At 46.3% G+C, this 24,896-nt stretch overlaps 2 protein-coding genes across 6 annotated transcripts in view; one reads left to right on the top strand and one right to left on the bottom strand.

Annotated features, from left to right (window-relative positions):
* Nucleotides 1-513: 513 nt before the first annotated feature.
* ADCK2 (aarF domain containing kinase 2) lies at nucleotides 514-11,489 on the bottom strand. Its single transcript, XM_074582451.1, has 8 exons — nucleotides 10,493-11,489; nucleotides 9,614-9,760; nucleotides 7,949-8,077; nucleotides 7,225-7,320; nucleotides 4,939-5,190; nucleotides 3,344-3,472; nucleotides 2,634-2,687; nucleotides 514-1,376 (listed from the first exon to the last, which is right to left on the bottom strand). Exons 1-8 carry the CDS (start codon nucleotides 11,408-11,410, stop codon nucleotides 1,233-1,235), a joined length of 1,869 nt encoding a protein of 622 aa, XP_074438552.1. The 5' UTR covers nucleotides 11,411-11,489; the 3' UTR covers nucleotides 514-1,232.
* Nucleotides 11,490-12,761: 1,272 nt separating this feature from the next.
* DENND2A (DENN domain containing 2A) overlaps nucleotides 12,762-24,896 on the top strand; it is a 63,347-nt gene continuing 51,212 nt past the window's right edge. For 2 of the 5 annotated variants that reach the window (XR_012586385.1, XM_074582341.1), the window contains exon 1: nucleotides 13,161-13,296. The gene's annotated coding sequence lies outside the window, so the exon portion shown is untranslated. Of the gene's footprint in view, nucleotides 12,814-13,154; nucleotides 13,297-18,614; nucleotides 18,734-24,896 lie in introns of those variants that run through there. The other 3 variants (XR_012586387.1, XM_074582350.1, XM_074582360.1) reach the window with 3 other exon arrangements.

Genomic DNA, 24,896 nt, shown 5'->3' with positions numbered 1-24,896 from the left:
CATTTATATATCATTAATCATTATTTTATAATCACCATAAACCAGCAGATTGTCTGCTTATGTACTTTCTCTACATTGCTTCACCATCTGAAAACAGACCACTGCAGCCACCCTGTGCAGCTGCCATTTCACATACAGTATATCTGGGAATATATTTAATATTACAGTATTTCCAAATATTCATAGGCTGTGTTTCTCACTATTTAAAAACAGCCATAAAATAATTTTAATACTACTATTAAAATAACTGACTGTAAAAGCCATGCAGAATCTAGAGCTTTTGGTGGCTTTACTTAATTTTAAACATTCACAATGTGTTTTCCATCTATTCGGAAAATGCTTGGACTCCTTATTTTGCAAACTATTGGAAAAAAACCCCAAGCATTTGCATATTAGTTAAGGTTTTGAGGCGACTGGAGTTGAGACTAGGTAGTAGGAAGGAAACACACAGGGGGAAAAAAAAAAAAAAAAGACTTTTTTTAAGGTTAAAAAAAAAACAATGAAGACCAGTATAAATATTCCCAAAAGTTGTTTTTATTATGGATTTAGCTTTTCTGCTGAGGCAAATATTTTCTTTTGCTGTTTATAATTCAAACTCCTATAGTATTGTGCTAGAGTATGGAAGTTTGAAAAATCAGATTGACTCGTCTGTTTTTATCATCCAAAATGACTACGAACAGACCATTCCATGCAGGATCTCGGGACACTTCTACAATAAAAGTAGAAGTTAAAAGTACAAAAGACAAAAAGGTTTACTGGCTTTTTTCAGCCTGAATTAGGGTGTTAGAACATCATTTCTCATACCACAGTGACAGGTAAGTCAGTAAACTAACTTTAAATATTTACCCTGATATATTTCAAAACAGACTTGATCAATGAACATCTTTTAAAAGACTTCTAGACAAGTAAGACTCATTTTCTCATCAGGCTGCAGTGATCTTGTGCACCTAAACTACATGATATGTCAGTTTAAAAACTGCCAGAGCACATTAGCTCTTAGAACTGCATAAAGTCAGAACTCTTCAACTGTGCAAAGTCTTCATGGTTTCTGGAACAGACCTCCTAATCATCCCATGCCTGGTGCTTGGCTGAAATGACTGAAGGCAACAGTCATGGAAAGTAACCACTGCATGGCACTTCTGAGATATAGGTGACTTTTCACTTTCAGCTTCCATCAGCTCGCAGATGGCATAGGTAACCCTGCACGGTGAAAGGGCAGCAGCCACAAGAGTCTATTCGAGGACAGAAGCTGCAGTTTTGATGAGCAGTGGTTTGGCTGCCTCTAGGATGTCCAGTTCCGGGTCCAGTGAACGACCAAGACCTTCCAGAACCATGATGGCAAAGATGATTGAAGCAAAATTGCTCTCGAGCTTCACCTAGAATGACAAATGACTGAATGAACTCAGTGGAATTTTTTTTTTTTCCTGAGCCCATTCCACAGAGGTACCAGCTCTAACTAAGCTGAGAGGGAAAGGAAGAGGCTGGGGAGAGCATATACACATCTGAAACTATACTGAAACTCCATCACTTGGATTTCAGAATACACTGAAATCCAGTAGCAGGCCCAGAAATAAGAGAACAGTTTCAGCGTAAGTGCCCTAAGGAAACCCAGGAGTTTGTTTTTCAGTTCCAAGAAGGGGAATGGAATTTTTTTTTTTTTGTTCCATACCGGAATAGCAGGAGCTTAGGAGTGCTCACCATTGCTAGTGTACTTATAAGCTTCAGTAGTATCCAATGTCCTTGAACACATGCACTTGTGTAAGGGGGAGATCACCTTCTGAATGGCCATGAAAGACCTCCACAAATCACAGAGGAAACCATCCCCTGCTCTGCATGTGAACAAACTACTCTCCAGTTCCCAGCCAGGCACCAGGATTGTTTCAAGGCACACCGGGGCATTAAGAATTCATGGAATTGGGAGGACTTGCTTTGTAAGGGCCTAAATTACATTTCCTGTTATTAGAAACCAGCTGAATGACAAAAACCTCTAAGGAATGTTTAGGGGGACCCTTTGCAGGCCGGGCAGCCCTGTGGCTGGCAACCTTCTCATCTCCTCTAATTCAAGTCACCATAGCTCTGTTGATTTCCAAAGTTGCTTGCAGCCATGGAAGGTTGTCCCTCAAACACTATAAGGAATCTCTGTTCTGTGAGCAGCTCCTCACTTTTGAGGCCTCTAACAAACCAGTAAAGTGGCCTAGCGCTGTTACATAACCACGTATCAAGAAAGAGATCCAGGGAAGAAAACATGCAATGATACACAAGCGGAACATATATCAGATTTCATTTTCTGCTTCTAAGGGACTATAAAAAACAGAGATAGAGAAAAACCTACGTGTTACAGAAACATTCCTTTTAGTAAATAAATTAGAATTCCTTTTAGTAAAGAATATCAATGATTAAATGCAGTATTAAGACAAAACCCAACAAAACAGAAATTGGTCTTGGTAGGGTACATATCAAGGCCTGAGAAACAGTATGCCTACAATACCTGGATGCATTCCTGCAGCCTCCCTCTTAAGCAGTTTGTTTCAGAAGTCAGTGTCCCTCTCCTTGTGACCCCTTCATGTTCCCCATAGTTCTCCCTCCCCAAATGAAATTCCATCTATTGAAGGCAGACAGTGACAGGACCTCACCTTATGGGTCATCAATAGTTTAAAGACATTCGAGAGGAGATTTGCCACCTGAAGCTGGAATAAAAAAAGAAGTTAACAACTGATCAAAAAAACTGTGGTCAAGAAGACTGAGCCACGTGAGTGACAGGCAGGATTCTTCTCAGTGTTTGTTACCATTTTGTTCTAGTGATGGTATAAGATTATTGGGCTGGAAACAGACAACACTGAGGTATGATCCCCTGACCCCACCCAGGATAAGGAGTTCAGCTGTGACCCACGGTTCTGCTTATTTGCCAGCCCAGGAAGGCTGAGAGTGTCTGACCTCACAGCAGTACACAACATGCACTGATTTGCTCAACAGCACCGTACTACACTCTCTGAAGGGCCCAGGCTGGCCTTAGCTAACAGGATGCAAGTTGTAACATCAGGCTCAGCAACTCCTCACAGGGAACTGCAGATGTTAGAGATTATTTTTTTAAAACAAAAGAAAGAAAGGAAGCAACAAAAAGAAAACCCCCAAAGCAACCTACAACCAAACACATGATTTTTTAATTAGAAGGAAATAAGAAAGGATTTTATGGACTTTTGCTGCACCTGAGAGACTAAAAGTGCCCAGTACTGGCTGGTGGTGCTGATAAGATCAGAGCTGGCCTTTCCACATGGATCGTTCTGAAAGCCAAGTTGCACTGAATTACAAGTAAGTGAGGATGGGACATAGTTTGTGCACTTGCCTTTCCTAGGGCAATGGTGTTCCCCCGGACCTTGGTCACAAGTTCCGCCATCTCAGCTTTGAATCGCTCAATGTCTTGGCACTGGTTAGCACGGGCGTGATGAAGGATCAGTTCTGCCACTCTTTCCCCCTGTGAAACAAGTTGAAAAGGAGAATCAGAACTTGATCACTGGTGCCAGCAAGGCCTACAGGGAGCTGGACATCATTGTCCCTAGAAGGCCTCTGCTGCATAGGTCCCTGGAGGAGGCATACTGCAAGGAGAACTCCCAGGGCCATGCCTTCCCATTCCAGCAACGGAGACACAACAAATCAACAGAAGCAGGTGCAGAAAGAGCAGAACTAGTCCAAAAGTCTTAGCTGGTATCTGGCAAAACCCTGCTTATTTTTCTTGCAGGCCTTGTCAGGTAGAACACAACAAAGACATCTCTCAAACAGTCAGGAGAACTTTCAGGGGGAAAAATAAAACCCACAAGACTGTAATTTTTGTCTTAGCAGAGGAGATAATGGTGTAAGGAAGGGCATATATTAATCTCCCTTAAGGGCTAAGTCCAACCTTCCATTTGAAAACCACAGAGGAAGAGAAAGCTGATTGTACACTAGCAGATGCTTGACAGGAAACGGGGGGAGCCATATCCAAGCTTCACTTCTTGGAAGGTGCGTCTGACAGCAATATACAGAGCCAGAGGCCCCAGGTTTGGCAATAAGACTTGCTGTAGAAGTTTTTTTACCTGTAGATCATGAATTACACCCAGCCTGAGCAATGAAGGAATTGCAATCAAATGTTTGTAGTTTTTGTGTGGTAGCTGAGAACTTAGTTTGGCAGCACAGGATGGACCCGAATACGTGGTTTAGCACTGACTCCTCAGTATGTTTCAGCAGATTAAACTGACCAAGTTAAAATGTGTCCCTCCTGAGATATGCTGGTGAGCCATCCAACCCACAGCTGAGAAACAGCAACATGCAAGTACGAGCACAGATGCTTGTTCTCAGAATGAAGAGGAGACATCAGCACCAGATTCTTTAGTCCATTTGAGAGTGTATTTTAAGCAAGTGGGAAGGAGGATAAAGTAGTTCCCCTTATACAGAGGAGCCTGGCAGAGGCCAGACCCTTCTCACGCCCACTTGTTTTGCTTCCTCTTTTCTACAGACACTGACGTAATAGCAAAATAGAGGATGGCATATGGGCTTTCCAGCTGCAAGGCTGCAGAAGAGAACATGTGTGGAAGACCAAGATGTTAATCCATTCCCTCCTCTTCTCTAGCAAAACCTGGCAGATTCTGCAACAGTCTCAAATGCAAGTGGCTCCCAGGCAGTCCTAACTTGCATCAGAAGCACTCCTAACCAGGGGGTGGCAGCCCATTTAACTGCTTCCCATTTAACAGTTTTTGTTTCCTGGGACGCTGAAATTGCTCCACTCTGGCAGCCTCCTGGCTGTAGTTGAACATCTTATGCCTACGTCTGGCATAGCTTCCATGCCAGCAAGTCTCCTCTCCTCTCTTAGGGAGGATTGCAAGGGGAAATAGAGATAAAACTATCACTTTGGCCATCAGATTTTCCAGCTGTCTCCCTTCCCCAGCCTCATGACAGAGGCCTCACCTGGCCCTGGACCACAGCCGTGAAAACCGCCCGGAAGTTCTGCATGTCGGCGCTCTGCAGCTCCGCCACGATCCCTGCATCCAGCAGCACCAGGCAGAGCCGTCTGAGGGGCGGCTGCACTTCCACCACGAGTGTGTCACACAGGTCCACGATGGCTGTCTGCTCCTTGCAGCTGGTGCTGACATGGGCTGTGCCTTGAACCAGGATGTTCCCAGGATGCAGGTCAGCATGGACAAAGTTGTCAACAAAGACCTAGAGGACAGGCAAGTCTTAGAGCAGCTCATTCCAACCAAACCTGCTGACACCAAAACTCTGAGGCAAACAGCAGCGGTTTGCTTCCGGTCTGTTTGCTGTCGTTAATAATGTACATTACCCTATGCAGAAACACAGCAAATGGCTTCTGCTGGACACCAGCTATGCTGACATTGCATGGATGCTACTCACTCTAGGGGAGTCAGCAGAGCTGTGTGAAACAATCCAGTGTTTCATAGAGTTAATTTAAGACAGCCAGGAGTCCCTGCAGGGAATGGTAGTGCTCTCTGGCAATTAACCCTAAACTGGGGACATGCTGGTGGGCCTTGGCAAAGAGTAATGCAGTAAGAATAGGCCATTTGCCATTAGTGGCATGGTTTATAGTGAACGGTTAACTTTCTCTAGTCTGGGACATCAACCCATATTACAACTGTATTGAAAATAAGGAAAACAAGAGAAGAGGAAACAAGTGTATGTAGCACTTCTCTGCCTCTGCTAGTAGTTAGCAACAGAAAGGACCATCAAGAGGGCAAGCACAAGACAGTACTTCCCCACTAACCCTCCTGGCCACCTGGGACTGCAGGACTTCCTGCCCCAAGGAGGTTATCTTTGTATTTCATGGATTTCTCCTACGATTTGTGCAATTGCCACATAAATAATTAGAGCTGTGTGAAAAAAAGGAGTTTTTAGGTGTTGCCTGCAAAAAAATTACCTCTGATAATTTTATGTCCTCCACATTGTTCTTTTGAGAAACCATACACAGCAGATCCATATTCACTCTCATGCACTCATGACTGCATATATCTCTGTCACAAGCTACTAATTTCTCTGCTTTCCAGATTAAAGAGTCCAAATTATTTCACCATTCCTGTATGGAAGCTACTCCACACCAGTAATAATGCTGGCTGCCTTCCTCTGCACCTCTTCTAGTTCTGTTAAAGCCCTTGAAATGGAGGGTCCTAGACAGCAAGGGACTGGAACTGCACACAGTATTCCAGAAACAGGTATTGGTTTTACTTACAGCCATAATGTTGTTTCTTTAATTCTTTTCTACTCCTAAAATTTGAGGGTTTTGCTTTACTCCTAACCATTGAATCCAACGTTAGCATAAACTACTCTGGTTCCACTATTGCTTTTCTGAGCAGTAAAAGCTATTTCAGAGTCTGTCACGCTACATGGGGTCAGAACTGCAGGCCTCGCAACCACCCTAGCATAATGTTGCAGTTATCAACTGAATTTCATCTAACGCTTACTGTCCATCCACTCAGTACTGTGAGGTTCTTTTGCAACTCTTCCACGCTAGTTCTCAGGGCTCCTCACAAGCCAGTTGTGTCACCTCTCAACACTCCTTTCCAGATCATTTGTGGTTATCTCAACCACAAAAGAACTAGACAGCCAGAAGCTGAATCATAAGCTGAACCTGGACAGGTTTGTTTTCTTTACTCCATATTTAATGCTTCCTTAAAGAAGGCAGTTTTGGAGGAGGGGTCAATAAATGAAGAAACTAGCTAGCTGCGTTCCCTGTGAGTCACATCCAGTCTCTGCAGAAAGCACGATATTTGCTAATTACATTGCACTTTATAGCACTTGGGCAATATATGAATATTCATTATATGGATTAGTAGGTTTCCTAAGCAATGCACTGATCAAGTTGCATAGGAGAACCCTACTGTGTGCAAGCAGATCGCCCTTCTGCAGTGGAAGAGGCTCCATGTCAGAGTCTGCAGTAGTGGTGTATCTAGCCCAGGCTTTACTCAGGCCTTGTGTTACATCGCACATGAAGTACAAAGCCTCCCTCTGCCAGCTGAGGAGCTGCACAGTGCCCTAGCAGCCCAAGTCCTGGGTTACCACGAGATACCTGGCATCCACAGGCTAGCCCCAGAAGGCACAGCTGTATCGTTGAGTCCATGGGGAAAAGGGTAGGAGACGTGGGAAGCAAACAGGTTCTCTCTTTAGCCATATTGTCTTATTACCCCAAATGAGTTACTTCTGCAGGAAAACCACCTTCCCTTCCAGTCACAGCCAAGTGCCTACCATTTTTAGCAGCATGTCCATGCCCATCTTTGCAAGTCTCTGCCTCAGCTCTGTGGCAATCTCTGCATGCAGGTAGTGCGAAATAGGTTCACTCTCCTGAAATAAACACAGAGCTGGAGTCAAAACACAGGTGCCGAGAGTTGAGAGAAGGCAATGAGAATACCCTAGAAAGGACCTGCTCAGTAGAGGCTGCATGTAATGTGATGGAGAACATAAGAGAAGCAAGGGTTTGTTCTTTAGAAAGAGGGTGTGATACAGCTTCTCGCAGAAATACTCTTGCCAGGATCACATGCACGAAAACTAAGGCTGGGAGTAGCTTTTGTCTGAGACTCAAACATCCACAAGGGAAGTGAGGCAAGCATCAGAAAGTGTCAGATTGCTGAGCTCCTTGCTTTGACCCACCACAGAGGAGAGCTGAAGCATGGTGTTGATTTGCAAAGCCCAAGCAAGCACATGGTGGCTGGACATACTGCTGGTCTGCTTAGTTTCAGGACAAGCATTCACTTCTATATGGAGTTGTCTGCCACCTGTCTTCTGGGATGCACTACTTACAAACAAAGAGAGTGAAAGAGACACTGAGGAAGGACACCAATCTCTTTAAGCAAATAAGAGGAAAGCATCCTCCTGCCTCTGGTTTGCTCGTTCTCAAAAAAACACCTCCTTGGCATGTTCTCCTAAGGGCCTTCTCACTGCTACCACCACTCCCAGACCCTGCAATTCTTACCTCAAATGTTTCCACTAGAACATCTGTCGTTACCAAAGGCCGAAGGGGAGTTGGAAACTTTACAAAATCGACATCGAGGAAATTTTGTCGGAAGCGTTCCAGATTTCTGGCCTCATAGCGTAAGTCAATCTCAAGGGAGAAAAAGCAGGTTGGAAATTAGATTCGACTAGAATTAGATCTGCAGGATCTTGTATGAGGACATGACTGTACTCAATACCAACAAAGCTAGTCAGAAAGCCAGAATGAAAACAAAATAGAGTGGTGCTTCTTACATGCTTATAGCTTTCCTGATGGAAGAGTAGAGTAACAGACTGGGTAACAGATGGCCCACAACCCAGCACCTTCAAAATATGGGTGACTTACTATAGGCATGGTGCCTCAAAAAAGACCAGGACTGCATTATTTTCAAGGGTAAGACAGATGCTGAAGCAAAGCTTACTGTCCAAATAGCAAGGCAGGCAGACAGAGTAGAACTGCAGCCCTAGCCTCACTTTACAGATAAGACAGCCACAGCAGGAAGAAACTTAATGTAACATGTACAAAATAATCCACTATGCAAAGTTCTGACCCTAGCTCTTCAGTGATACAGTGCCGTGACACAAGGGCATCTCTCCTGCCCACTGCTGCTGCTCAAGGAGGCAGGATAACCTTGCCTCACCTCCCTCATCTGGAAATGGGAAATATCCCAGGAATACTTCTTGTTCTTTCAAAGAGAAATGAAAGGAAATTACAACAAGCCTATCAGATGTTTGTTTTATCCTCAGTCTTCAGTGCACCCACCAAAAGCTTTGACAGACTAACTGGTACTAATGACCTCGAGTCACATCTGACTAGAGTCAACAGTTTACAACATGGATTTACTGTGTAGATTTTTTTGCAATAGTAGAAAAGAATTAAGGCTTTCAAAAAGTTTGTAACAGACTTCAGACTCTGCAATCTAGACACAAAAATGAAATTAGCAGATAGTAGTTCATTTTAACAGAAACATAAGACTAATTAAGCCTGTAGTGAAATCTTTATAAGTTCGGTAGTAAGGACACTTCAGGACTGTGTCTTTAGAAGACATTAGGGAATCTGGACATGTTTTCAGATCTATTTGCAAGGCTTAGCTTTACCAACACTATGAGTCTGATAACAATAACAGTATAGAATGTATTATTAACTTATGTAAAAGTATATTAGTTATGCCAATACATATACCTCAGTGCTAACAAACATGACGAGTGAGTATAGACTGCAAATATATGTGTAGGATTAAAGAGAAAAAACACATGCCTGAGGATTTGTTTGGAGAGATTTTTTTTCCTAAGGAGAGGTCTCTCACCAGTGGTTGCCTTCACAATGCTGCAAAAAGGACTGTCAATATGGCTAGCTAGCTGTTCAGGCTGTTCACTAGAAGACATACTCAAAGTCTAAAAAAGATTTTTAAATCTCATAGTGCTTGTTACATTTTTTCATTGCTTTGGGTTTTTTTTTTACTCTCTGATCATATAAGCTTTCCTACAGTAAGATTACGATTGATTAGAATAAAGAACATAACTAAAGAACAAGCAAGCCTTCATCTAACCCTTTAAAAAGTAGCAGTACGAACAGAGTTAGCACCAGCCAGTAGCAAACAAAGGGCAGTTTTGTTTCAGTACATGGGGACCATGGCATGGCACGCACCTGCTGAATCATAAGCTTCTCAAACTCCTCCACAATCTCTGTCAAACTGAGCCACTTGAATCCAGGGAGAAGTCCAATGATGTGGCTACCCATCTTCATGAGAAACAGATCCATCTGGACTTGGTGGACTAGTCCAGGGTGCAGGACCTGCACAAGAATGAACGGTGGCAAGATCAACTCCCCAAACGTTGTTAAAAGGATGGTCCGTTTCAATCAGCTGAAGTGATGTGTTCCAAATAGACAGAACCCAGCCTATAAAACTGGGAGCTAACAAAGCTTCCCCAGCTAGTCCACATAATAATTTGCATTTTGACATGGATTAAGGTGTAAAGAAACACATTATAATCTTCAAATGGAATATATCTGTGCTGAAGCCTACCATCTCACCCCATACCATTTTTCATTGCTTTTGCATTCTCACCCTCTCCGTGCCATGCAGTACTGACTAATATTTGGAACAGCTCAAATGTAAGATTTCTTTAAATAAGTTTTGCTGGAAAGAACTTGTCTGTTACAGATTCCTTCATGTGACGAGAAGAGATTTCGTTTTCTGGAAGGTGAAACCAAGCTTAATATTCATTATTTTAACACAAACTGGGCCCTTGCAGGCATTTCTGGTATCCACGTGCCACGTCAAAAATGCCACAGGCAGTATGTGTGCTCGAGCTCTCTGGACTGGGAAGAGCTGTGACCACCATAAGTCTAGATTGCAGCTGGCTGGAACCAAAGCACTGACAAAAGACATCGACGGAGACAAGCATCACTTCTTTTGCTCTACCTGCCCCTAGCCAGCTACTCATCCTTTGGGAACCAAAATCTGATTGGCCTTGTCCAGCACACTCGATTTTCATACATCTACTGTCCAGATGCATGACTTACTTTAATGGCTACAGGCGTGAGATGTCTGGCTGATGAAGGATTTGCATTCCGGAGTGGTTCGGCCATCTGCTCCGTAAGGGCTGTCCCATTCACAGGACTTCCCCAGGAGCAGTCTGCTGGGCTCAGCTCCTCTTTGCTCCTCTCATCCCGCATCTCCTCGCTCTTCCTCTTCCTCAGCCACCTGAGGAGGCCTCTAAAGCCTGACACTTCCCATGCTTCAAAAGCGGACCATAACTCTGAGCGTGGCGACAGGTCCTTGGCTTCGGAGCCAGTGATAGCTGTGAGGTCAGCATAGGCTTTATACACCTGGGCGACACAACCTGAGCCGACCGGCTCCCGGCTTTGGAACTTGAGGATGCCTGTCCAGTCCTCCCCGAAGGCCTTCCTCAGGAGCTCGTCAGTATGACCCCACGGATGCGGGCTCACCTCAACATGCAGCTTCGAAAACTCATCACAGAAGGCCTCGGAGAAGAGGTCCCTCCGGGTGCTGGCCCACTGGCCCAGCTTGATGCAGGTGGGGCCAGCAGCCTCGGCCGCCCTCCGCAGCAGCCGCAGCCACAGGGCACCTAGGCCGGGCCACAGGCGGCTCAACGGGTAGAGCAGCAGCAGGGGGCCGAAGCGCAGCAGCAACCCGCAGGCCCGCAGACCCAAGCTGAACACCAGACCCAAGCGCCGCAGCAGCCCCCGGGGCGGCCGCTCCGGGCCGAGCTCCCCTACCCACACCGGCCCCCGCTGTCCTGGCCTCTCCTTCCAACCCGTCCCAGCGGGCACCGCCAAGGCCACCGCGACCCAGCGTCCAGTACGCAGCCCGCCGCGCCCCGCAGTCGGCCAACCGGACAGCACCCCCCTCGCCCCAGCAGCCCGACCGAGGAGGGGGCGCGGGAGCGGCAGCAGCCGCACGGCGCCGCCCGCCACCATGACCCGCCCGCCGCCGTTAACGGCCTCTAACGGCCGCCCGGGGGGGGGGAAGGGGAGAGGTGAGGGCAACCAGCCAATCAGCGCCGGCGGGAGGTGGCGGCCCGCCCCTTAAAGGGACAGGGGCGGGAGCCTCGAAGGAAGGTGGGGTGGTTCTTCCCGCCTCAGAGATGGCACCTGGGGGCTCTGAGGGGAAGAGCCTGGCTGAGCGGTAGCCTCTTGAGAAGTGTCCCCTCAGGTTCATGAGATGCCAGAGGAGGACGAGAGGCCCCTTCCCTCTTGTCACTGGGCACCCGCAGGGATGTGGATGCGTCCCTGTGGGCACCCAGTGACAAGGGGGAAGGGACCCGTGCTTGAGGCCTTCACGTTTTCATCCATTTTGATACTTGAGGTGGGCTCTTGCCATCTTGGTTTTGGGCCCACCTTGGCTGGTGGTGCTGTTTTTCTAATTTTAAGCCAAAGCAGAGTTGTTCCAGTGGTAGTTGAAGTGTCGTGATTATTAGTGATTTCCTTAGTGGGGTATTAATGAAATAGTGCTTTGGCTAATAAGAGTATCTGAGGGCACATGATGGCTGGTAAAAGAAATTAAAAGGAAAAGCCGGCTGAGGTGATGATGGTATTTCAGTAGAGCTACTGAGTTGTTTCATCTTCCAGGCTTGCTCTGAACCTTAGGCTTTCTGCTCTGACAGCAGTGCTGGGTCTTCTGGCTATTCCTGAGTAAACTGGCAATGTATTAACCTCACTTGTAATTAGATGGCTACAAAGGATTGCTCATATCCTTTGCAAAGGACACAGACCTTTTATAAATTGAAATTAATGAACCTGCTGCTGAGGATGACATCATTGGGGTCTCCCTTTTGAGAGCGTTTGTGTATATCACTGCAACCCATCAAAGATTGTGTTTTAGGGGATGGTTACTGCACAGGTGACACTGCAAGTGGCATTGCCATCATGGCTGTTCAGCAAAGCTATGGTCTTGTGCAAGGAGGCTTTAGGCTGGCAGCTGGTGGCCTTTCGCACTGGAGTTCAGTCGTTTCTCAGCTTTGGGTGTATGTTACTAACTGTGTATTTCTACTCAGAGGAGAAAACCCTTTCTGATAATTTTTTTTTTTTTAATGTGCCCTGGGAACTGAATACCTGTAGGAAGAATTAATCCCCTTTCCAATCCAGATCCCTCCCTTGCTTTAAGGGCTGGCTCCGGTCTGACCGAACAAATACCTGTGCCAACAGGATTACGGCCCCGCGCAGGTGAATGGATCAGCTGATGGAAATCGTCTCGAAGGCTTGAGGCTTTCCTGGCCAGCTGCTTTCCCATGAAGCGTGTCTGTGAGCTGCTCAGACGTCGTGACAGGCTCCTCCAGCGACGGGAAGCTCTTGGGAGTAACCGGTGCCGGTTTTGGTCGCAAGTAAGGACTTTCTGCTTTCCCTCGGATATTTCTGTTTGCAACCAGAAAGGCGATTTGTGCACCTCAGCTCTTTTTTTTTTTTTTTTTTTTTTTAATTTCTGGCCTTGCCACCGGCAGGCCCCCAACCTCCGTGTACCCCACCACCACCACCGCCGAGCACCCCCCCTTCCCCGCCGGGCACCTCAGCCTCACCGGGCGCCCCTCCGCCCGGGTCCGACGCCGTCAGCCCGCGGCACAGGAGGCGATATTCCCCCGGGCGGAGGGGCGGGAGCGGTTGCCGTAGCGGCGGGGCGGGGCGGGGCGGTGCTCCCCGCCGGAGGGCGGCCGGGGCCGGGGCTGGTGCCGGTGGGGGGCGGTGGCAGCGGCGCGGCGCTGCATGGCGCGGCAGGCGGGGAGCCCCCAGCCGCGCGTCCGCACGCCGCCAGCCCGGCGCCGGGCGCCGCCGTCGCTATGCCGGGGCACGGCCCCCCGCCGCCGAGGAAGGTAGGGGGGCCGCGGAGGGGCCCGTGGCGGGGCCGGGGCAGCGGCGGGGATTACCAGTGGAGAGCGGGCAGAGGGGCCGGGCGGCAGCCCCCGCCGCCTGTCGTCTGCCGTGGCGCGGGATCGGTGCCGCTCCAAAAAATCGCTAGTTCATTTTTTTTTTTTCCATTTAGCCCCTAAATTAGTTTTTCTTCCCCCAGTAATGCGTTTGGCTGGAGAGACGGAAACCGGGGGGAGTGAGCCGAACCCTGCTGGCGGCTGAGGGCGCCGCCGTTCGCCCCCGCCGCTTTCCCGCCGGGAAGGGGAGCGCTGCTGCTCCCTCCGTCCCCGCCGGCTGCGGGTCAGCCGGGTCGGCAGCCGGAGAGGCTCTCGGCCGCGGGCGGGTGGGAGAAGAGCCGAGGGGACGCGGGGAGGACGGAGGCGCTACTGCTGAACACTCGGCCCAAGTGGTTCGGGAGCGATGGGGTGGGGGAGCAGAGTCAGCCCAGCCGCCCAGCGTGGGGCCCCGCGGTGGACTCAGCCCTGCCTCCATCTCCCGCGACAAAAAAAGATGAGGAAACGCTGAGTAAATTCTTTGGGGAAAGCCCAGGCCCTACCGGAGCAAACAGCAGAGTCCCCCTCAGTTTTAGTAAAACTCTGATTCCCTCTGTGATCGTAGCTCTGCATTTCTCTTTCTGCTCTGGATAGCCTGCTTTTCTCCAGCTTTGCGTTCAGCAGGAGGAAATGTCTGCACTTGAGTGCAGCCTGTAGCTAAGAGAGTGGCATTTTTGACTCCCGCTTGGGATCTATGAAAGTATTCACCTGTCCTGGGGAAACACCAGCTTGCGTTCCTGCTGTGGTGCCCAGGGATTACGAATGCTGATGCGTTAGGCATGGAGTTGGTGGAGGGGAGTGGTGGTTGGGAAGGGAACAGGGGAGAATTTACAGCTGTCTGCTGCCGTGGTTCCAGGGTGTCAAATGCAAACTGGCAGGTAAGCTGTGCAAGGTGTGTTTGGGACGCTTTCAGAGGTTTTGGTTTTATGAGTCCCCAAGGAGCCTTGCTGTTGATTATTGGTGCTGGAAAAGGGATGATCTAGGGGGGATTGAGGCTTTCTGACTGCTTGGGGGCTGCACTGGAGCCTTGCAGGAGCAAGTAGTAAGTGCTAAGCATGGGATAGTTAATTCTGCACTTTACAAGAGCACAATTTGTTTCCTGGACAGGTCAGCAAGTTGTATGGGACCTGTTCCTGACCCTGCAGTGTTTCCGTCCACCTTTGCTTTTGCCATTTAAGCAGGATTGTTGCTTTTGGAGAGGAGTGTCTCTGGCCTGCAGCTCAGCTGGGAGGATAAAGAGAGCAGCAGAGGGATTTCCGTGGGGCTTTCATTTGCTACTGGGAGGGGAGCTGCTGGTGTTGCTGATGGATTAAAAAGCTGTTTTCTGTGTTTGCTGCCACCTTACTGACCACTGATTCCTGGTGTGTGGTAGTGAAGTCCAATAAAGTGTACTGGCTCTGTTTCTGAACCACCAGAAAGGGAGTCATTACTGCATCCTGACAGAGGAAAGGAATGCGTTTCCTTGACCCTTGTGTTTTATTCTGAATTGTCATCAGAGTAGTGTTTGTGGGGTTTGGTGGTTGTTAGTTTTGGGTTTTTTTTTGTTTAGTTGGGGTTTTTAAAATAATACAAACAGTGTTTCAGCATGTGAGAATGGATCCCCCATGTTGGGATGGACTTGGAAACAACTGAAAACTCTGTTAAGTATGGAAAAGAGAGGAAAGCCACAGGATTTCCCAGGGTAATATAGTGTCTCTTTGAGAAACGGAAGAGAAACCACTGAAAACAAAGGGCGCTGGAGTGACCCGGAATGTAAAAAGCAGGCTAAAGATTTATGGCTCTGCTGGGACCTCTCTTTGCCTCTGGTGAGAAGGCTGTGTGCTGAAGCCTGGGTTGTCCTTTGGCATGTTCCTTGCCCTGACAGGCAGCACAGAAGCGCTCCCTGTTCATCAGCTCAGATCCCCAAGCACGATTCTGCTTGTAGACCTCAAGTGCATGTGGAGTGTCCCAAAGTGGTGCTTTCAGTAGTGTCCCCAGCTCACTGCCTTGGGAAATCTTTCAGGACATTTTGTCGGCAGAGGCAACCACGTGATGCTTTCTGTTCTTCAAAAACAAGAAGGGCATTTAGATCCTTTGTCAAGCGCTTGCAATATGCTTGTCTTTCTCCCATGCCTGGTGTGTTTATGTGTTAGAAATGTTAATTTCAACAAGGAGATGATAAATAAAGACCATGTAAGCAGCAAGGCTATGGTTTTCAGAGGTGATCTTAACTCAGTAGGACCTCTTCCACAGAGTTTTTTCTGGATATCAGCTGTAACAACTAATTCGTATGGACAGGAATTGAAACCTGTATTGTGCTGGGTGCTCCGGGGACACAGAGGCAAATGCAATCCTTGTGCCAAGTTTAAGAAATTCTCCAATCAGATCTTCACACAACAGAGCTTTAAACATGGGGAGATGCTGGACGTCTCAGAAGTGCCTGGTAAATGTTATGTTCTTCTGGATCTCGCTGAATGCATCATCCAAGGTAGTGGGTTCTCTCTTCCTTTTGTGGTACCTGACATTTATTTCCTGATTGGAACTGTGATGAAGTTCCTCCTCCTTCTGAAGTGGAGGCCAGACCAAGGGGAGAAAAGGCTCTGTAGTGCACCATTAAGCCCATAAGAGTGGAGGAAAAACCTCTCTTAAGCTCTTGTTGAGGCTGGTTAATTTTGATGATCAGCTCACTTAGGCAGCCAGAACTGAGGTATAAGCTCTTTAGGGAAGCATTTTTTAGCGGAAGGATTTAAGTACTAGTGGCTGATATGTCTTTTGGCAGGATCCCAAGAGCTGGCTGGAAGAGGCCTCTACTACGAAGGAAATGCTGAAATAGGACTTTTAATGAACTTGCATAGCAGTTCCTTAAGGACTGAGAAGACTCTCCATGGGGAAGAAGGGAGTGGGATGCAGCTAGAAAGAAATTCCTTTTTGCATTTGCATTCTGACAGTAAATGAGTGAGCCCGGACTTGCCTAGATACAGCTCAAATAACATTGCATCTGAGGGGTTGTGATCTGTAAGCATTGTTTTACCCAGACAAGGCTGGAGAGGAGAATGTTTCCTTGATTGTAGCTCTGAAATGCAATGGAAAGACAATAGCATGCTTATCTTGCTCATGGGATTTTTCTCTGGCTTTCGCCTCAGCAGCTTTATCAACTACTGGAAATGAAAGCACAGGCTGAAATCTGTGAATATGCATGCCCTTTGGTGGTGGTTTCAGCCCAGGTTTTAGTGAAGACCAAATGGGACCGCTTTAATTCTCGGGTGTCTGTGGTCAGGCATGTGTATGCCATATGACTGAACTGCAGGCTCCTGGCTTTGTGAAGGCTGTGCTTTTGAAATGTAAGCTTCCGCTGGGGCCTTGGGTGATCTTGAAGTTGGGTGCCTAAGACAAAGAAGCTAGAGTCCCTGGAGCTGATGACTCTCTACAACCTGGGTTTTCAACTGAGGGCCGTGTCCTTGGGTGGAAGCCTGGCACAGAACAGGCTGAGGATCAGTTCAAGGTCTCTGTTGTCAGTATGGCACTAGAAGGCATCATCACTGTCTGACATAAGTAAATACTTAATGGTCCTATAGGCCAGTCTTATTCAAGATCTGTCCCAACCTTTATGTGGTTCACCACCTAACTGGGTCAAGGTATTCTGTGTCTGTAGATGTAGGACCGATAAGGTGAAAGTTGTAAGTCCCCAGTCCAGTTCCTGATCGGAGCAATGGATACTTGCCAGCTGGTCATGCAAGTCTTCAGCAGTTCATGTCTTTTAGCAAGCCAGGAGCTTAGTTGGAACTGTGAGAAATAAGTTCCGGTCTGAATGAAATAGGCTCAGGCAGAATCCTCTGTGAAGCACATTTTTATTCACATTCTTGCAAGAGCAGGTGACCTAGCAAGTAGGCACACTTTCAGTTCTTGAAACACACCTTTTTATTCCCTAATCCTGGCCGAAGCAATACCTGTCTTTTTTACAGAACTCATGGCATAGAGCTTGCAGTTAAACCCCTCTGGGGCTCTGCCATCTTGATGGTCCTGTCCTTCCTGTGTTGAGATGGCTCTGAGCAGCTCTGAACCATATCAGTTTCACCCCATCACTGTTGCAGTTGCTAACAGATGTTGTGTTCTTGGGATAATCCTGGTGTGATGGCCACAGTTATCCTATGCTGAACCCTCTGGGTTTGTACTCCTCTGAGGTAAATACGTTGCCTAAACATTTGCTGGCCAAATATGGGGTGCCAGGTATGTGCAACATAGACCCTAAAAGGGGGCTCATGAGAAATCTTCCTTAAAAGAAGTTTGAAACACTAAGACTCCTTTCTTTAATGCAGGTAACATGCACTGAGAGCCGTATTTCTGTCCCTTCTGCAAATAGTACTGTCCTGTGGTAAAGCTGAGGGGAAGTCAAGCGTAGTTGGAAAGATAGAAGCTCAAAAGAGTAATGTCCTGCTGGAGTGAACTCTGTGAGTGCTGGTATAAACTTCATCCTGTGTTTCAGTGCTTCTTCCCCTCCCCAGGTTATGGAAACCAGCTGCATCTGGCATACTGTTAGTTCCAGGGATTTAGCAGGGGAGATTCAATAGTTACAGCAGTAATTAAAGGTCGGTTTTTACCAATTAAGCTTGTTAGGAGTTAGTACATCTCTGAGGCCTTCTTGTATGCTTCAGGCTAGGTCATCATCCTAGTACTGGGACACTGCCAGCCAGGTTTGCTTGGGGTCTTTTGGTTTTCTTTTTTTAATCGCTCATGCAAATGAGAATTTGGCTAGAATGTTACCTGTTATCTTTATGTTCTGTTAATCATGGTCCTTTGCTGAACATGAGATAAGTCTGTGTCGGCCATCTCATGGGCGGTTGGGATAAAGCCTGGTGTTACTCACTGGGAGCAGGGGGGCCAGGAAAGGAGGTGGTTGCACTGTGCCCAGGCTGCTGTGTTCAGCCTGGGCAGGATTTGCTGGTCCTCAGTCCCCCCGTGCTGCAGCCAAAACTCTCGCTCAGCCCTGTGCTCCTGGGCTGGGAACCGGCAGTGTTTATGTGATGAAAGGGAGCAGAAGATGGCTTTTCCTGAAGGCTGCCTTTGCCCATACATGTGCTGGCCCAGAGCCAGGATGGAAACTCTCTCCTCATGAGCAGAGAGAGGGAGATGGGAGGGGCGAGAGACGGAGAGGGGCCCAGAAGCAGAGGGAGTTAAAATAAAAACACCAACCCGTGCAGAGAAAAGCCTCTAACAGATGGGCCTGGCTGTCCCCTGGGTTCTTCTTGCAGCTGGCTTCATGTGCAGTGCTGATGAGGTCTCATCTAGGAGTGCGGGTGTGGGACTTGCATCATTTTGAGATGTGTGATGGAAGATCAGAGTAAAAGGCAAAAGGAAGGAAACTAGACAGGTAAGTTAGCTGTTGTTCGGCTCTATCTGTGATGCCTGAAGTGGGGTTTGTGAGTTGCTACTGGTGCTGTGCCACTACGGTAGATAATAATAAGGTAGATGCTTCTGCATGAGCTGTTGGAGGGGCATTACTTTGTTTTCAACTGTGGCCTCCTTTAACTGCAGCAAGTCTTGTCTTCTCTGTAAAATAGCATTGCTAATGCAGACGGAAGGTTGTTTCACTGGTCTTGTTTCTCTAGTGCATGTGCAGCAGAGAGCTAGTGATCTGGATTGAGACTAGTGTAGAGATGGGTTCTGCAAGTAGATGTTGCAGCTGTATTTTTCCTATGCCCAGCTCCTCATTAGGCATCATGGTAAGTATTCAGATTTGCTGAACAGTTCAGCATAAGGGATGCTGACCTTGCTTGGAAGGGTCTTGCCTTGGTTAGATATCTGTGCAGGAGACTGCCTGGCAGAAAATCTGGTCTCGGAGAAGCAGTCAGAAAAACTTGGCTCTGACCTCGTTTGAAAATCTGGCCCAGACATTTAAAATGTTGAGGGATGATGATGAATAGGGGCAGCTTGAGTGGGGAAAGGTGCCACCTCACTTGGAAGCGGATGAAAAAGTTCTGGGTAGGACCCTGCCAGGCACTGAGACTCCTGGTCCTGCAGATCCCTGAGAACAGATGGCTCCTTACCAAGTTCGGGCACGTAAGTTGTGTTTCCAGAAACTTAGTGGGGTCTCTGGCAATCCACCAGAGAGACTGTTTCAAGGGGCAAGGACTTACAGCTCTTTGTAATAAGAATAATTTTAAATGGCTAGATACTCTGTGTTTTAATTAAATTTCCCTTTGGGAATCAAAGTGGTGAAGTGTTTCTGTGATCCTGCTATGCTTAAATATTCTGTACAGTGCCCCCAGTTTGGCAAATCATTTAAGCAGACGTGTAGGTCTAAGCGCATGCATAAATCCACCCAGCAGAGTACTCTGGTGCCCAGTGCAGTACATCATTCCCACTCAGGAAGGTCTGGACTGGACTTTATGGAACGCAAGCTTAAATCTAACTGAAGACAGTGGGCTTTGAGCATAGGCTTAAAATTAACCACCTGTTGAGGTGTTTTCCTCATCATAAGTGGTCTCTCACACCCAGTTGTGTTCGGTAGAATCATTTTATGTTAGTGATGTCCTTGAACATTGCTTTCCTCTTAATATCCTGCGAAATGTCTTGCCAAGCACGTGCTGACAAGCCGTGTTACTGTGAGCAGTTCAGGTGAGATGCTGTCACAGCCGTGGTATTTTGCTAGCATTGTGAATAGGCATGCATATGTGAATGATTAAATCAACCCATCAGGGTGTCATCTGGAGAGAAACAAATGCTGAGCTTGCTTTGCAGGCTGGGGGGGAGGATGAGATCCCCCTCTGCAGATGTGCAGCTGCTGAAGTTCTTTGCCAAAAGCAGGCCGTGACTTCCAGAGCTGGGGAGCATGCACGCATCTGTTTGCAGAGGAGAGCAGTGAAGGGGCTTGGGTCTCCTGTCCTAGGGGATTATGTTCTTGTGATAGATTGTGCTGACTGTCATGGAGGGAAATGGCAAATTTCACAGGGCACCGTGAGGGCACTTCATAAATAGGAGTTTGCTTGCCAGCATCAGCCAAACACCACCTTGCTAAATTGAAAAGGGAAGAGCTGCCAGAGACTTTTCAGACTATTGGAGCTTTTTCTTTAAAAAACGTTAAGCCCCCTCCTACCCCCTGAAGATGGATATGTTTTCCACATGACGTGGTGCAGCTGCAAAGCATGCTGTGAATATAGGCTTCACATTTTCTTTTAGGTAAGAATCAAGTCTTGCATTACCCAGAGCGGCACAGTAGCAAAAGGAAATAAATGCCTCTTACTGAAGTTGAGAAGGGTGTCTTCTCCAGCACATGTAGCACTTCAGTAATTGACATCTGGCCAAAAACAGACCCTGAAAGCATCCTTCACAGTCTACTGAAGTCCATGGGAGCTTTTCCATGAATTCAGGGAGGTTGGGATCAGGCTGTCACTGAGAATTTGTTTTTCCCTGCCTTGACATGCTAGGCTGTATGTGTGGCAATCTGTAGTCAAATTCTGCAAGAGAATTTCTTACTGAGAAGAGATGTGTAAGCTATTGAGTTCTTTCCAAATGATGTAAGAAGCCCTCGTCTAGCTGCCTGCCATTTTTCAGCTTTGTCAAACTCGGAGAGAGGACTGAGGGGTTTCCTACTGGGAAACCAACATGTGGTAACTGGTTTTTTGCATCAGATTTCTGTCTCTGTCCCCTGAGATTACTATGAGTGACTCGAAGTTTTGCCATGAAATTTTGCTCACATACAACAGTCGTGTACTTGTTTTGGTGAAGGACACTGACAGCTATTGCTGCTTAGTTTGTACTAAAGTTTGCCCTGTTGGTATCTTCTTGTTTGCACAGCAGGAAACTTTTCTTGTAGGATGATGTAGCATACACAAATTCAGTGGGAAATCAAGGTTTCCCCTGTTAAATTCCAAAATTCCTCAACTAATCAGAGAAAGACACTTTTGGGTGTGTTTCAAGGAAAAACAGGATTGCCTGAAAGGCACAAATTTCATAAAATATTGCCATAATTTGATGAAGTTGGGTTTTTTACAAGCTAACTTATTCTAATGTAATATATTGCTTCGTGTCCCGCTTGCTTAATCTTTGCTTGCATGGGGTAAAATTATTTTTCTGATCCAAAGCTATCTGGAAACATTATCAGAAACAGAGTACTTGCCCTGTCAGAGCAGTGAAAGACTTAACTCTGACCAACATTCACTGCAGGATTAAAAATTTTCTTTTCTGTTCTTCAAACCAAATTTAACATATGCTGATCCCAGTCTCTCCGCTCATTCATGTTCGAGGCAGCTTTCCAGTAGGATTTTTATTATTGTTATTGTTTGTAGAATAGACTAGACTGTTTCAGTTGGAAGGGACCTATGACAATCCTCTAGCCCAACTGCCTGACCAATTCAGGGCTGACCAAAAGTTAAAGCATGTTTTTAAGGGCATTGTCCAAATGCCTCTTAAACACTGAGAGGCTTGGGGCATTGACCACCTCTCTAGGAAGGCTGTTCCAGTGTTTGACCATCCTCTCGGTAAAGAAATGCTTCTTAATGTCCAGTCTGAACCACCCCTGGTGCAGCTTTGAACCATTCCCATGCGTCCTACCACTGGGTACCAGGGAGAAGAGATCAGTACCTCCTTCCCCACTTCCCCTCCTCAGGAAGCTGTAGAGAGCAGTGAGGTGACCCCTCAGCCCCTTTTTCTCCAAACTAGACAAACCCAAAGTCCTCACAGGACATGCCTTTCCAGCCCTTTCATCAGTTTTGTTGCCTTCCTCTGGATGTGTTCAGTAGTAGTACTTTATTTTTATTTCAGGCTCCTGATAAAGATCTGCTTTTTGAAAAATCAAACCTGACCTTGGATTACATTGATTTTTCCTTCTTTCTATTTTGAAGTAAAAATAAATTTTCAAAAGGCCTGGAAGCAGGTAATCACCAACCCACTCTTTTTTCCTGAAGGACTTAAGAAGTTCAGCCGTCTCACTGTCTCTGTTACGCATGTAGCTTTTTTTTTTTAAACTTGTGAATAGTGTTTTGCAATAAAGGAGGTTTTGGTAGGACTTGCCATGAAATCCTTGAATGCAGAATTAAGCAGAAGATTGTGTAATGTACCTTTTCTTAAGCAGCTGCTTCACAGAGTCAGTGTAACTTAGTGATATCTCTCACTGTGCTTCATCAGTGTATGTCGATGAGATCACCAGAAAAACAAGCTTGTGTCAACTGTCATTGCTCCATTAACTTTAGCTAAGCGATGGCCCGGAAGTGAGGTTTGGGGCTTTTTGGTACTTTGGAGAAAACTTTATGGTATTTCTTTTTCAGTTTTGTAGTTGAATAAAAAAAGTTATATAAATAACTACTTGGAGAAAGATGGCAGGGTAGTCCCATCTCTTCCCTTGCCTCCTTCTTTTCCCTTCAAAAAAACAAGATGTTGAGAAGGAGGGGAAGCCCAAACAAAGTGTTTTGGCTCCTTTTGAAGGGGAGGGTTAACACACACACATCCAATCTAGGTAAATTTTGGTAGGTAATGTCATTTCACAGTAAAGAACCTGACTCTTGTAAGCTTCCTTCAGGTTACATCAAATGTTTTCTTGAAAGTTTCTCTCTCTGTTGGGATTTTTTTTTTAATACTGAGTTTAGATCAAACTTGTCAAAAAACTTTTTCAGTTGATCAGAAACCATAAGTAATTTATTCATCCAGCAATACTCAAACCGGTTTGATTTATGCTAATTGAATTGCTGAGACCATGCAGCAGTATTTCAGGTGAGTGCATCTTGCTCAGATGACTTAGTTTCTGGACCCTTTCTGGTCAGGTAAGAGAAACAGGCACTTTTACAGTATGGTTCAGAGTTTGTGAGTATTAAAGAGGCAAGTATTAAAGAGGGTAAAAGAGTAGTTTACAGGCGATCATCAAGAGTTATGAGATGGATTGGTCTATTGTTCCAGTTCAGTTCCTCCATAGAAATTTATATTAATCTGAGTTATCTGGGAGCATATTTGCCATATAAACTGCTTACTCTTATCTCAGTGTACAGTATTTTGAAAAGTCAGTCTTGCTAAACATGCGGCCTGAGGTAGGACTGATTTCTTACTCATCATCATTTTTACCTGTCATCAAAAGTCAGATTTGTGTGAAGAAAATCTAAAGAAAAGTGATTTCTTAGTTTTATATAACTGTATTTACAAACACTAGGCATCTCTAATATGCCATTTGCTTGGGAAGGCATATAAGCAGAGATATTTTCTTGCTAACCTATTTCTAGTGCTGAAATTTCTCTTCCGTCTTATTTTTCTTTTTAATATGAATGCAGTGAACCCACTTGGAGAAGGGGATGATAGATTTTTATTAAGTAAACACTATCCAATCTGAATGTTTGAGTTATTGCATGTGGAAGAGATGGGAAGAAGAATGCCTGCTTGAATGCCAAACATTTTTCTTACCAGTCAAGAAATAAATCAAGTATAGCATTACATAATCTCTTCTTGTGCCTCTTCTAATTGAAGAAAATGTTTGGGGAATTTCCCCTAAAAGATCAAGTTTAGGTTTAGTTTGCCAGTAATGTCTGTAGACATTCTCTTTCCAATAAAGAAAATCTGGTTGTTATCAAAAGATCCATTGTGTTCAGCCATGGGTAATTGAATCAACATAGTGCAGCTTCTACCTTTGCATAAAGAAGGTGGTTCTGGTGAGGATATGGGGTATCTAATCTAGAGAACATGTGCATTTGTTAACATCAGCATCCTCTGCAGGGAGAAAAACATTCATGGAGAGCCTCTTCCCTGAGCCAGACCTTTAGAGCTGAGTGTGTAACGCTGATATTTTTGGGGTGGGGGGATGGGAAGTTCACAGAGGAACCTGCTTATCATCAGGCTGTTGTATTGGGTAAGTCACCTCTCTCCTAGTGCTGGTCATCAGCTGTGGGAGTCCTCATCTCTCACCCTGTGGGAAACATTTGTATTCTTTTAACATTGCATGAGAACCTGCAAGACTTGTCCCTTCCAGAGAGGTTTTATGGACTTGAGCTGAGGGGACTCTGCTCAGGTTTCTGTAGGTAGACCTGTGTTGGTGAGGAGCAGAAAGGAGGTGAACATGGAGGGTTTGGTGGGTGAAATGCAAGCCACACCATAATCACTGGAGTCAAATCAATACCTTCAGTAGAGCTAGGATTTTGCCTCACATGGGGCTGGAAATGAGATGTTTATGAGCATTTAAGATGAAAGGGGATGATGTTTATTGAATAATTCAGGGAACAAGGGCTTCCGCAAAGGGTTTGACTCCAGAAGACTCCTACTTTGATATTTTGTTGTGGGTCCTGTGAAATGTGCTCTTGTGAAAAGCATTCAGTGCTGGCTGCTTTGTAGTAATGAGTTTTTCCTGTGCACAATAAACAGTATTGGGGCCCAGTCCAGGACAACGTTCAAACATCTTGGGTGGAGTATGCCCTTGTGGTTACCCTGGAATACAAAACTTGGATGCACGTTCTCTGGGTTGGAAGCTTCTGTAAGAATAGTTCTGCTTCGGTCATGAGATAAGGGCTGGATCATACATGGGTGCTCTGCTTCTGCTGTTATCAAACAGTTTGATGTAT

This window comes from Larus michahellis, chromosome 1 (genome assembly GCF_964199755.1).
Source record: "Larus michahellis chromosome 1, bLarMic1.1, whole genome shotgun sequence".
Lineage (NCBI taxonomy): Eukaryota > Metazoa > Chordata > Aves > Charadriiformes > Laridae > Larus > Larus michahellis.
The sequence above is the reverse complement of the archived record's forward strand: the minus strand, read 5'-3'. Positions and strand labels throughout refer to the sequence as shown.

What these genes read in the sequence shown, in the direction of transcription:
- ADCK2 (XM_074582451.1), bottom strand. Translation starts at nt 11,410, where the DNA reads ATGGTGGCGGGCGGCGCCGTGCGGCTGCTGCCGCTCCCGCGCCCCCTC. An exon ending in AGAAGCTTATGATTCAGCAG is followed by an intron (nt 8,078 to 9,613) that starts GTGCGTGCCATG and finishes TTCTCCCTTGAG; the next exon opens with ATTGACTTACGCTATGAGGC. An exon ending in CGGCTGTGGTCCAGGGCCAG is followed by an intron (nt 3,473 to 4,938) that starts GTGAGGCCTCTG and finishes CTTGTTTCACAG; the next exon opens with GGGGAAAGAGTGGCAGAACT.